The following is a 14,654-nucleotide window of genomic DNA, read 5'->3' on the forward strand; positions in this document are numbered from 1 at the left end:
TTAGAGAATGCTGTGGATTCATAATCGTGGAGATGGTTCTGCTCAGGTTCCCATGTTCCAGGTTTTTCTCGTGTCCGTGTGAGGTTCCCTTACTCGGCTGTTTGCTGAAGCGGGTATTAGATGACTGACTTCTCTTCTAACATGGATTGGAAGCACAGGTAGTCCATGTTTTATTGATTAAGCGAGGGGAAAGAGGTGGCGCAGCAGCAACAGGGGATGCATTATTGATCATACGAGTTATGGAGGAGATGAACGACAGAGACGGAGAGAGAACTGGGGAGGAGAGAACCCGAGAGAGGGAGAGAGGGCTCCATCCATCCATCCTCCACGTCCAATCTGTATGCAGCCGATACGACTTCGCCGAGCCGCGTGACACCGGCATCATGAATTTTTCAAATTGAAATGTCACTTTGATAGAGAAGACTTCAGCACAGAGCTCCGAGCTGTGTGTGTGTGTGTGTGTGTGTGTGTGTGTGTGCTGTTTCAACTCCTGTTTCACCAGCTGGAAAGATTCACTCATTTGTCTTTATGTAAATTCCCTCAGGCTTTGAAGTGTTTGTTCAGGATCGTACAGGGGATAATTACAGTAACTGCTGAGTGCCGTTCCCAATAACATCAATTCAATCCAGTGGGAAAAAAAAAAAAATAAAAAAAAAAAATATACAACTTTGCATACAACTTTTCCTTTAACCTGGATTATAATGATCTGTTTTAGATTTTTAACTATGATAACTATGATTTTTTGTTCCCCAAAATGAAGCATTGAGCTTCATTTCTTCTGTCTAAAAAATAAAGATCATTCTTTCAAAAAAGAAATTAAAGAATCAGATTTATACAGGATTGCGTATTACAAAAAAAATGCAAAAATGACCAATGTTTAGAAATTAAAAACAAAAAACGAGCCTATTTTTCATCTTTGCCGGGTTTAATATCATTTATTTATGGAGAATTAAAGTGTTACAGCGGCGCGATAATAAAATAATAACTGTGAAGTAGAAAAATAAATAAATCAAAATATATTAAGTGTCTATTTACATCAATATTGTTTACATTACTACTTCATAGTAGATCACTGTGGAGCTCATCTGTTGCGCTGCACAAAGTATTGGCACCCCTCTACCACATAGAGTGTGTACAAGCAAATACGGAGGTGGATCAGTGAAGGTTTGCAGCTGTTTTGTGAAGACTGATGGCGGCACGAATTCTGCCAAGACATCTCAGCCCAAACCCTGGCTGCCTCTGCCAAGAGGTTATGAGTTGTGCGTAGATGGATTTCTACAAGATAATGACCTTAAACACACACCACAATCAATAGAAATCGTTGACACAAATTCTGTATTTTAAACCCTGTTGAAACAGTGTGGTGAAATGAAGAGAAAGTCTACGTTCACAAACCTGAGAATATAATAAAGAAGATTAAAATGTACATGGAAAAGGCTCCGAGACTCTACAAGTGTCATCGACTTTGTTACAGGAAGAGATCCAGTGCAAAATATTAATTGGTGAGGGTGCCAATAATTTAGCAAGTTAAAAAGCACTGCATAATGTTGCATTAGGTAAGATTTGTTAAAAGTTTGGTTAAATAGGTGGTGTTGAATAAGATTCATTCACAAAGCTCCGCCCCAGAACCTGGTGTAGAGTTAGCATGCTAACTAGCATAAGCATTAGCAAGGTCTGTCATGGAATCACTACTTGAAAGCCAAGTTATATCTCTATAATCACTTAAAATTTGGCTCCAACTGATTTATGATGATGTTCACGAGTGCCTTCACTGTCCTGTTTTTCTTCTCATTCAAACAGTTCAAAGCTTTACACAGACATACCTGTGCAGGAGCAACGTCACTAATTCTGCATCCGGAATTAGCTGGCTGCGCTGGGTGCTTACCGATTGCAGATTGCGATGTGGGCGGAGTTAAGAGGCATGGGGGAGTGTCTATAAAATGACTGATGAGAGACTGACAAGACTGACATTACTCGAATTTTAAATTTCTTAATGCTTTAGCACCATGATACATCTCTTTATTCCTGATAAACGACGTTCCAAAGATCATCCAGTGCTCATCTTCTCTCTACTCCACAGACGAAACTTTTAAACACCAAAGACACAATATTTGTCAGGCTTCATCAATCTCTGATTTAACATTACTGTTAAAAAAAACACATTTTCACTTTACCTTTAATTAACTGTTAGTATTTTGCCTTATTTTGACATAAATCAATTATATTAATTATTATATTCATTATTGTACTTTTATTCTATTCTATTGTTTTGGTATTTTACTATTTTATTTTTTGACTCACTTTTGCCTGATAATTTCTGGGGTTTTTTTTTTTTTTTTTTTTTTACTTCACACTATAAATTTTTTAAAATATTAATTCTTGCACAGGGTGCCAATAATTCTGGAGCTGAACACCACGACTAAAGACAACACACACACACGTACTTTCCCTATAAAAGCTTTATTTATATTTTTACGTTATAATAAGTATGGCGTTTGAAAGATACCAAAGGAATTACATATATTTACACACACGTTTGTTACGTAATGAAGACGACGACGAAACGACGCATTTTTTTGAGGAAGCTCCTCTTCTTTTGATCGGTTTAAACCATGGATATCTGCACTGCTGGAATGTGTTCAGTACTCATGTTATTATTTTACACTTTGAAAGGGCATCACTTCCTTTTATTCTTTTCCATGCCGTAATGTTTCCTGCTCTTTCTGTGATATTTCAGTGAGTGATGATTCCTCTGAATCCGGCGGCGTCTCTCCAAACGTCACTTCTTCTTCTATTCTTCTTCTTCTTCTTCTGCTCGCTGGAACTGGTGAATGAAGCGATGTAAGCCGTTAGATTCAAACAGGATCACGAAATAAAACCGAACCAGTCCTCTTTCTTCTCTTGAACGAGTTTCCGTCGAGTTGAATTGGATTTCTGGATGCTAATGAAATTTCACCATATTAGATAAGGACAAAAAAATAATGTTTTGTTGTCATTTCATTCTTACAAGATCGTTTGGTGAACACTGTGTTAGCTAGAGGTGTCGTCGAAGGAAAACAATCTTCCAGCTGAAGAACGCAACAATGATATCACATCAACAAATAAAAAAGAAAAAAAACAAGAAAAGAGATTTGCAGTTTTTCACAAAAATGTGTCCTACAAAATGGTTTAGATCCATTTCAGTTCTCTAGGCGTAGAAGGTGTCCACTTTCACAGCCTGGCAGAAGATAGTCATGGAGAACACCAGCCCTAAGATCTGGAAACACACACACACACACACACACACACACACAGGTTGTTGAGGGATGTGTCACTAATCCGGTATTGATCAAAATCATTGATGTGCCGTCATTACAAAATCCACACGGAGCTTCAGTAAATACCTGCGTTAGAGCCGTGCACAGAGCGAAAATCCACAGAGCTACCAGGTTTTCCTGGAGCCAGCTTTTCACTCGTTCGTAACACGGCTGTGAACACACACACACACACACACACACACACACACACATTTAAACACATGTGCTCAATATTCATTTATTAATATATACATCTCTGACAGTAGTGCAGCTGCAATCACAGGTTCTTTCTAATACGTTATCATTTCTATAGTAACAGCTCATTCATACGGAATCCATATAAACAGATTTTAAAAAATTGTTGATATGGTGTTTTCTGTAAAGAGAAATGTGTTTATTTAACATTTATGGAAGGAGTCTCCAGTGTCAGAGGTAACACTGTAACTTTAAGTTTTCCAACAGAGGAGTTTACGCTTCTTTGCGGTTTCTCCCTAACACGACAATCTTCTTTTTTTTATCGTATTAACTTCAAGAGAGAGAATAAAGAGAGGCTGGTGAGGGAGCGATTGTTTACAGCTGCTATAACGTAAGTGACAACAGGAACTAACTTGTTTCGTTGACAATAAAACGTAACTATAAACAGTTTGACGTCGAAGTATGAAGTGTGGTTCTTTAATAAATAAAAAAATGTAATTGTTCGCAAAATTGCTGTTGTGTAAGAGGAATAAAACACCTGTCATTTCACTCCGCCATAACCAGCGCCTCGTTACAGGGTGAAATTCTGATGGAATGGAATGAGGCTGATCCTGTACATGAAGCTGGGAATGAAGGTCCAAAGTTTGTTCTCCTTCACTACAAGCATCTCGATGTATCACAATGATATATAATCGATTATTAGTGTTGTGTCCCGCCCACGACTTTAGCGACGTGAGCAAAGATTTTGAGATAAATAATAATTTTGTACGGTATTTTGTATTTAAGTGATTAATACAGATGAATCATAATCGTTAAATTATTGCACCGGAGCTGTTCATATAAACCAACAATGCTGAAGCTCCGCCTTCTTGCACTTTATCGTAATTTAACCCCTAGCTATGGAACAGCGAGTGTATCGTGATCTCTGCACATTTAAGCAGCCACATTTCTGTTTAAACTGCATTTAGATTCTCAGACCTGATAACCTTTACATATTTTGTATAAGAGCTCTAAATTTTAACATCAGAGTACGCTGATATGAGGTATCACTCAAAAATATGTCAAAGAAGTCTTCATTTTTCCCCATAATTAAAAAAAACAACAACAGATGAGCCAATCGACATATGAATCTGAAGCCCCGCCCTCTTCCCTCATCTCTCATCTCACACTTTAAAGGTGAGCTGACGTGGCGTTCTCGCTTTCGAATTCACGGTAAATGGTGAATTTTTTGAGTTCATTAATCTGGAATAAAATCTATCAGTGTGCTAATATTTGATACGTATATAGTTAACATTAGTTTAATATATTTATTAGTTTTGTAGGACTTTCAGTTTTTGGTTGAAAGAGAAAATAAGTGAAGAATTTTGAGTGAAAAAGACGGAATAAAGCCAACAACGAGGTGTGAAATATAACTCTTTACAAATCATTTTAACGGTAACGAGCATTAGAAAGTGATTAGAAAGCGCAGATGCATTCAGACCTCTGATCTTATCAGTGCTTTATCGACAGATTATGTGGTAAATACTGAAATTCTGATAAATAATAAAAAGCTAGTTTTATTTGAGATATTTTGAAACACAAAGCGTGTCTTCATTGTTATTCAGTTTTTTTTCTAAACACATCCTGATCACATCACTGAATCCGCTAATGATTGCTTATTGAACGTTTCGCCTGCCAGTCTGACGGCTAAAAAGACAAATAATCAATAACAAAACCCATCAGATTGAGAGAGAACACTGACAACCACTTCTTCATGTCTTTTATCAGCCACAGTGAGCGTTACGCTTGCGTTTATTACTCTGTTTATCACCAGCGCGCTGCTACTAACTGATCTTATTTTATATAAAAGCATGTAAAAGAAGCAGGAGGATTTTTTTCTGTAATAACAGCTCTCGTTTCTGTGATCTTTTTTTACTATTTTAAGGGGATTTGGTTATAAATTCATTAGATCAACAAACGCGAGAGGAGAAAAGATTAGATGGTTTTTCAGAGCTACTTTAAATGCAGAATAAATAAGTACAAAAACACATAAAAAGGGCAGGACAGGATTAAAAATTAATAGCACAGAATTCCAAAGATAATATGACTCCTGCTCTAAAACATCTTTAAGCCTGGCAATAAAAGAACGAAAGAAAAAAGTCATCTATAACCTCGGAACTCGATTTTCTACAACACTTCACATTCCCAGGAGGTTTGGTCACATGATACGCTTGTTTAGTTTTACTTATTCGCAAAATTATTCCTTATTTATGACAATATCCAGAGCAACAGACCATCAAGAAGCTCGAAGAAAAAACATAAATAACGGAAATGGTTCTAGTATCGCCTTGTGAAAATGCGCTCTCAGTGGCAGTGTGAGAAAATTTGTGTTAAAATCTCAGAGTGTGACATTCGACATACGACATTCGTCCAAAATCCACCAACAGGAGAACGGCACAGGATTAAAAATTCACGGGACAGCTATAAATACGGTAATGGCGATGACAAAACGTAACCAAAACATTCAGGATTTCAAAAAAAGTGTGGTTTGATGAATTTTGGCAGCAGAGGGAACGTCTCTAACGTCTCAATATCACAACAGCACAGAAAGGGACGAACGACATGGAGAGCGAATCACAATTTCCTGGTATGTAGCTAGCTAATTAGCACGCAAGCGCTCTGTTCGTCGAATTTACTCACAATTATGATAACGTGAAACTTTCATGCTTTCCATTCGAAGAGCTTTTTTTTATTTAATCGTAGGTCTAGGATCTTCACCGTATACTCTGACACGAGGAACACTTTATCGCACAATCTGTTATAGAATCCTGCCAAGATTTTACTGGGATCTCGTACAGTGTGATGAGTAATAATCGTAAAAGGTCGTTGTAAAGGAGTTCGTGAAGAAGCACGTGATGATGTTTCGAGCGAACGCAGGACGAAAGCCACTTGCTTGGCCTGTCTGAATTATTCACCGCGCTCTGACTCGACCCCCTCGAGTGCGTTAGAAGAACGTGCTGTAGGCTCTCATCCCTGTAAGTAAAGCATGTCCTCGTTTTAACTTTCTCATCTCTGATCACTCACTTCTCTCTCTGGAGGTCGATGGACTGCACGTCATACACACTGAGCTCGCTATATCTCAAAGCCTCATAACGTTTTTCTCTCTGATTTGTCACAGTGTTTTAGACTTCATGTTTGTTTTCTCCAAAGAGTGAGAAGACGACGTAGCAGGAAGTGTTCAAATCGCTTCAAGCTACAGACATGACGGCGTTCCTGCTATCTCAGACGATCCGCTCGCAAGCCAACAGCGTTTCCACGTGTCTCTAATGTATCTGCAGAAGCCGCTTGTGGTGCGATTTGTAATTAACGCAGCTGACTAGGCGGTGCTTCAGTCTTGTTGACAGCGGCGTGTAGTAACGAGCTGCTTAATTAATTTCAGAATGAATTGTACTTCAAAGAGCAGTTTTAATAGTTAATACTTTTCACTCTGACTGAAGAAAACATTAAAGACAAAAATGTACTTTATTTCATTACATTCAGCCGTTTTCTTCCTGCTAGGCCTTGAAGTTCTGTTTAGTATATATTGCTCTATGCAGATCCTAGAACAGCATTATATTATCTGCAAATGCACATGTACTGTATACTGTATGTATGTAGGAACACAGACTTCACATATTTTCACGTTTTGGCTAAAAAACTATTTTTTCTCCAGCTGAAAATCTTCATTGTTTGAAACTTCAGCGCATCCCTAATAAATGTGATAATTACATACGTGTCTAAGAACGCAGGAACGCTGATTTTATTTCACATTAATGCACTCAAAACACTGTGACAAAGCGAAGACGCCGCATCAGCTCATCTTTCAACCGGAAAATGTGAGATGAGGGGAAAGGGGGCGGGGCTTCCAGGGAATCTTTTAATATCAGAGAGTTCAAAACACCTACGCAACTGTCAATCATTCCAGATTCATATGTCGATTGATTCAGCTGCTTTTTTTATTTTTGTGGGAATAGAAAATTATTTTAGTTTATTTTTGAGTGATAACTTGTATCTGATTTTAAAATGCGAAACTTCTTACGCAAAAGTAGTAAAGGTCAGCAGGTTAACAAACAGGTTATGTTTTTATACAAGTAAAATCTCATACAAGCAATAACTGTCTAAAGTGTCTTTTTTTAATTTATTTAAAAGGAATTATTTTGGAGTAAAATTAACTTATAATCGTGTTTGCCAAGTAGTATTTTAGATTTTTGATTTTTTTTAGATTTTCTGTGCTAAAAGTAATTGTATTTAAAATGAATGTCTTGTTTCACCTTTTTGGGCTAACACTTGTACATTTTTTATAATATTTATAGTAATGTTTGTGAGCTGATTTTATTATTTTACTTAAAATTAAATTATTCATTTTAACTTTTGGGGGTAAAATGAACTTTTATTTGTCAATGGCCTGAGGTTTGCGTTACTCAGCGCCGATTCTGTACCACGATGATTCCAGAAACCAGACTGAAATACAGTTAACAATAACCAAGCTGGTGGGTGACCAACTTTCTTACAAAATGTTCGATAAAAAGGGTTTATTTTTAATTTCGGAGCGATTATGGACTGTGATTGGTAACAGAACAGCATGATCCATTTTCAGTGAATGGAACCTGTAGACCTGAGGTCGTGGTAAATGTGAAGTCAGTGTGAGCTGGTTTGGAGAACGCAGGAGAAATAAAGCTTCTCGGGGAACCTGTTCAGTCAAAATCGATAAGAGACCAGTGCTGGAGAATCTATAACGAAGTTCTACTCTGTGTGTGTGTGTGTGTGTGTGTGTTAGCTTTTCATACAGCGGTCCACCACGTCCCGGGATTTTCCAGGCCGCAGTTGTCGCTATATTCCAAACAGCAGGAGTCTGGAACGCGGGTGGCGTTGTACACGTCGAACCAGTCGGTGTGATTGGTCACGCCACAGCAGCGAAACTACAAGAGGAAAAAGAGCGAGAACAACCATTACTTCAAATTACGACAAAAAAGTCATGTCAGAGCTAGAAGATGTTTCCCCTCATTCTCCCTTTTTCTTTCGGTCATCTTTCTTCAGCAACACGTCCATCTGAACCCATCACCACAGGGGGCTTCTCATTACATCCAGCGCAATTCCGTCTCTAACAAAGAGTCTTTAAAATCACATCCATGATTCATGCGCTCTAATCAGCGGCACATCCTCATCTCCAGCACATCTTTTATTCCCCAGCGTCTCTCACATTAACGATATGTTCTGTTCACGACTTCGAATCAGACTTCTCGACTGATCTATAAAATATCTATTTTTATGCAAATAAGTGAATAAATTCCAAATTTCTGCAAATCCTCCAAAAGAAAGCAGAGTGTGAAGTTAAAAAGTGATGTTCTTCCTTAAACTTTGGCATTTCTTTACAGAATATGGAGTAGTAAAAAAAAAAAAGATACAGATCTGATATGTTTGGATCAGACAGATCAGAGTGAACATTTTTAATATTATAATTTTATACAGCGTTTGCATTTTGATTGATTGTTACCATAGAAACAAACTCCTGGCTCCTGAGTGGTGCGACAGAAAAACGGTCACCTTCTGGACCGGAGATCGCTAGCTCGAGTCCTGACAGTGACGCTGTCATCTGTGGCTGGGGGTCAGATCTGGCCTCTGGGTGGGAGGAGCAATCTCTTTCTCCCCTGTCAATCACAGCGACACTAGCCTATGAGGTTATGTATGCGGAAGAGGGCTGATAGCGATTGCGTCTGAGTGTGTGACGCCACCTTTGATGCAGCAGTTCGAAAAGATGCGTCTTGCGGCTTCATGTGTCTCAGATTGGAAGCTGTTGTATGACAGGGAGAGCTGACTAGAGGTGGCAATTGGTCACGAATAAATTAAGGAGAAAATCAGGAAAAAGAAAGAACTAACTTTGCATGTGCAACTTTCAGGCAGTTGAGATTTGCATTAAATCTCGATGCAGCGATAAAGATATTGTATTAGTCTGATAACACACTCATTTACTCATTATTTACTCGTAATACTATGCGAAGTAAGCCTAGTTTACGGTCTCACATGAAACGAAATCACGGGAATCTGGACGTTAATGAAACGGGAAAAATGGTTTTGACGCATCACTAATAAAAAAAAAACAATTTTTTCAAAACTTTTGAATTACAATTACACTCCAAGATTTAAGATAAATCCATAACCTCTTACGCTAATAAGTTGCGATTTTTTTTTTGTGTGTGTTAGCCGAGTAGTAATTAATGTGTAAACCACGTTTGGCGCACTAACTCGTATTGATGAGTCTTTAATTAATGGATGAAAGGAAACAACAATAGCAGCCAACCTAAAAAAAGTCAATATCCGTTAAGTTCCCGGAGTCATGGATCAGAGAATAAAGATTCAGAATCGACCTGCAAGTCAGTTACGGTCCTGAGTGTGGTTTGGCACTGGAGACTCCTTCCAATAATGTTCAATTAAACAGAAAACGTCACCATATTAACAATGACATATCCGCTGTTCAAGTGCCTGCTGTAATAGAAAATGAATCAACACCTTTTAACCAATCAGAATCCAGAATTCAACAGCACTGTGGTGTAAAAGCTGTTAAAACACTCCAGACACTCCAAAAACGCTCGGCTCAGCTCCTCAGCTGCTGGCCTTTCAGCCAAGATTAGCTATTTTTTCCCCAACATGTCAGTCTGAATGGAATCCTCACACTCATAAACATCTTTATATTTGTTCTGCTTCTTTTCTTTCTGTAGCTTTAAAATGAATAAAGCAGCAGTGTTTCTGCTGACTCCACCTCTCTCTCTCTCACTCTCTCTCTCTCTCTCTCTCGCTCTCTCTCTCTCGCTCTCTCTCTCCTCTTGTATGGGTCTCATTTTCCATTAATGTGCCATAATTTCACGCTGAAACCGTCCGTGACAGGTCATTAGGTTGAACAAGTTCTACACTGTAGTCTGTAGTCTGTACACGTCGACTGTCGACATCTGCTCCAGCACTAAACGTGATCAAAGTTTGTCCCGTGATGCTGCAGGATGAAGAACACAAAGCTTTTCTTTCATTTCTTTCCTAGCGTTCCTTCTTACAGGTAACAAACGTCGGCTCATTTCACTCGTTTAGGAGACGCATTAGAACGCTCCATTAGCTGAACGGTAAAAGATTCATATGCTGCAAATATTGATTTCAAAAAGCACAGAATAAACGATTTAAATAAAACACTCATTAAACACGCTCGCTCTTTCTAACTGCTCACACTACTGCTAATTCTTTTAAAGAAATAAAAGCACTACTCGAGATGTTTCTTTCTGAGTAACACCTTTTTCCGGTTAAAGTTAATTTTATTTTATTTAAAATAAACAACATTTTTCATTATTTTATTAGCTCTAGTTAAATAGTATTTTTTTGGGAGGGCTGAAATATTATTTTATTTAAAATGAATTACTCATTTTTTATTTTTTGTACTGAAACATTTTATTTAAAATTCAACACATTTCTCTAATAAAAGCAATAACTCTATTCTTTTCTATACTATTATTTAAATTCTATTATATTCCATGCTTTCAGAAAATGTAAAACATTTTTATTTCATAAAACTGCTCAAATACCAGTACATCTGTCTTAAAATAGAATTTGCAAACACTTCCACGTAAGAGTTTTAATTTCTATTTATTTCTATATTTCTGCAGCAGGTTTTACTGCCAGTTTGTTATCAAAACTTTATATTGTTATAAAAATAGTGTATTGTGTATAACTTCAATTATCATGATATTTTTGTCATATCACTCAGCGCTCATCTTAAATTCACAGCTTTATTTTCACTACTTTCTTTGTTGATCGTAGTTAATTCATGAACAGAACGTGATCGTAATTACATCGTGAACAGAACGTGATCGTAGTTAATTCGTGAACAGAACGTGATCGTAGTTAAGTCATGAACAGAACGTGATTGTAGTTAATTCGTGAACAGAACGTGATCGTAGTTGAGTCATGAACAGAACGTGATTGTAGTTAAGTCTTGAACAGAACGTGATCGTAGTTAATTCGTGAACAGAACGTGATCGTAGTTGAGTCATGAACAGAACATGATCGTAGTTGAGTCATGAACAGAACGTGATCGTAGTTAATTCGTGAACAGAACGTGATCGTAGTTAATTCGTGAACAGAACGTGATCGTAGTTAATTCGTGAACAGAACGTGATCGTAGTTAAGTCTTGAACAGAACGTGATCGTAGTTAATTCGTGAACAGAACGTGATCGTAGTTAAGTCTTGAACAGAACGTGATCGTAGTTAATTCGTGAACAGAACGTGATCGTAGTTGAGTCATGAACAGAACGTGATTGTAGTTAATTCGTGAACAGAACGTGATCGTAGTTAAGTCATGAACAGAAAGTAATTGTAGTTAATTCGTGAACAGAACGTGATCGTAGTTGAGTCATGAACAGAACGTGATTGTAGTTAAGTCTTGAACAGAACGTGATCGTAGTTAATTCGTGAACAGAACGTGATCGTAGTTGAGTCATGAACAGAACATGATCGTAGTTGAGTCATGAACAGAACGTGATCGTAGTTAATTCGTGAACAGAACGTGATCGTAGTTAATTCGTGAACAGAACGTGATCGTAGTTAATTCGTGAACAGAACGTGATCGTAGTTAAGTCTTGAACAGAACGTGATCGTAGTTAATTCGTGAACAGAACGTGATCGTAGTTAAGTCTTGAACAGAACGTGATCGTAGTTAATTCGTGAACAGAACGTGATCGTAGTTAATTCGTGAACAGAACGTGATCGTAGTTAAGTCTTGAACAGAACGTGATCGTAGTTAATTCGTGAACAGAACGTGATCGTAGTTGAGTCATGAACAGAACGTGATCGTAGTTCATTCGTGAACAGAACGTGATTGTAGTTAATTCGTGAACAGAACGTGATCGTAGTTGAGTCATGAACAGAACATGATCGTAGTTGAGTCATGAACAGAACGTGATCGTAGTTAATTCGTGAACAGAACGTGATCGTAGTTCATTCGTGAACAGAACGTGATCGTAGTTAATTCGTGAACAGAACGTGATCGTAGTTAATTCGTGAACAGAACGTGATCGTAGTTAAGTCTTGAACAGAACGTGATCGTAGTTAAGTCTTGAACAGAACGTGATCGTAGTTCATTCGTGAACAGAACGTGATAGTTAAGTTGTGAACAGAACGTGATCGTAGTTAATTCGTGAACAGAACGTGATCGTAGTTAAGTCTTGAACAGAACGTGATCGTAGTTAATTCGTGAACAGAACGTGATCGTAGTTAAGTCTTGAACAGAACGTGATCGTAGTTAATTCGTGAACAGAACGTGATCGTAGTTGAGTCATGAACAGAACGTGATTGTAGTTAATTCGTGAACAGAACGTGATCGTAGTTAATTCGTGAACAGAACATGATAGTTAAGTTGTGAACAGAATGTGATTGTGGTTAGGTCACGAACAGAACGTGATAGTAGTTAATTCGTGATCTTTGTTATTATAAGAGCTACGTGATTTTAGGTTGCTTACGTCGGTCTGGACGATGCTCCAGGCGTTGGTCAGGCCGATGTTTCCCTCAGTGCCGAACAGCTGCAGGCCTTTTTTCAGGTCGCTCTGAGCGTAGCGGTCAATCTGTTAAAAATAAAAAAATACATATATATATATAAATAAATAAAAAAGATCAGTCACTAATCTCAGAGGAGTCTATTTAAGTTCATAAGGAAGGACTAATAAAAATTATATCCTTACTAATGGAGAATTTTAGCCTCATTTTTTTGCAGCCAAATACAAAAAAAAACAAATACTCCACAACTGTCTGAGAGGAAGAAACAAAAAGTCAAAACCAACGCTTATAAATCACATAAAATCCAGGAGAATTCTGAAAGAGCTTACATCAGAGCTGGGTGTGAAAACAGTACACACTTTTACACATTTTAACATTTTTTAACAAACTTCCTCACCCAGGTCACAACAGCTGGAATTTTTGGGGCTAAAACTCTTTGTCAAGTAGTATATGTGCAGCTCATATTAACTTCCAGGAGCTAAAACTAATATTTATTGAAAATTAATGAATCATTGTCATGGTTACGCTGACTTCAGCGCTTGACTACATTTCCCATCAGCCACTGCACCCCACAGGAGCATGCCACATGACCTCCTGCACCTGTGTCCCATCTTTGTTAATGAGCACTAATATTTAAGTCACGTCCTGCACTACACACTTTGTCTTGCTTTACCTCAGTCCTTGTATGAGTTCATACTATTTTATTTATTTATTTATTTATTTATTTATTTATTTATTCATTCATTCATTCATTCATTCATTCATTCTTGGGGCTAAAACTATTTGAAGTTTTTACTGCTACTCAGTTGCTCCCACTTCTTACAAAAACCTTGACATTTTAATTCCATTTTAAGTACTTAGTTAGGATTAATGTTTAAAGGTCAGGGTCACTAGTTATCTTACTGCTGTCTTATAAAATCCAACTAAATCTTCAGCCTTGACTCGGTGAGATTAACTCGGTGCTCAGGTGGAGGTGAAGCTGAAACAAAGCTCGATGCATAGAAAGATACATTTCTACTGCAGAATTTTTTCTTTTTTCTTTTCAAGCTTATACAACAGCTCTTTTCCAATTGTCTATTAGTCTGTGATTCATATTATTAATGAATGATGTCATAATTTGTATCCATTTAATGTTGTGAAACAAGTTAGTTCCTGTTGTCGCTTACGTTATAGCAGCTATAAACAGTCGTTCCTTCACCAGAGTCTCTTTATTCTCTCTCTTCAAGTTAATAAGACAAAAAAATGCAAAGAAGCGTAAACTCTTCTGTCCTGAAGACGTCAGAAAACTTAAAGTTACAGCTTTACCTCTGACTGTTACAAAGCGCTGACACTGGAGACTCCTTCCATCAATGTTACGTAAACATAAACACTGACATCATCTTACTCATTAACGATACATACATGCAGTTTTTAATCTGTTTATTATCAGTGGAGTGTTCGCTGTACACGTCCCTGTGAACGAGCTGTTACTATACTGTCAGAGCTGCTGTTCTAGAAAATTAATCAACACCTTCTGACCAATCAGAAGAAGGATTCAGTCAGAGTGAAGTGGAACATGGAGTCAGATTTCTGTCAGTCAGAATGATGGGAAAAGAAGCGGAGCTGATGGAGCTGAA

General features: G+C 37.6%; 1 protein-coding gene across 2 annotated transcripts in view; it reads right to left on the minus strand.

The window, feature by feature from the left end:
* Nucleotides 1-2,441: 2,441 nt before the first annotated feature.
* tspan4a (tetraspanin 4a) overlaps nt 2,442-14,654 on the minus strand; it is a 120,976-nt gene continuing 108,763 nt past the window's right edge. For both annotated transcript variants that reach the window (XM_026914460.3, XM_026914459.3), the window contains 4 exons: nt 13,005-13,106; nt 8,297-8,428; nt 3,384-3,467; nt 2,442-3,256 (listed from right to left, as the gene is read on the minus strand). In XM_026914460.3, coding sequence (XP_026770261.1) covers nt 3,188-3,256; nt 3,384-3,467; nt 8,297-8,428; nt 13,005-13,106 — 387 coding nt within the window. In that variant the 3' untranslated portion in view covers nt 2,442-3,187. The remainder of the gene's footprint in view (nt 3,257-3,383; nt 3,468-8,296; nt 8,429-13,004; nt 13,107-14,654) is intronic.

The sequence above is a fragment of the Pangasianodon hypophthalmus genome, chromosome 6 (assembly GCF_027358585.1).
Source record: "Pangasianodon hypophthalmus isolate fPanHyp1 chromosome 6, fPanHyp1.pri, whole genome shotgun sequence".
Taxonomy (NCBI): Eukaryota; Metazoa; Chordata; class Actinopteri; order Siluriformes; family Pangasiidae; genus Pangasianodon; species Pangasianodon hypophthalmus.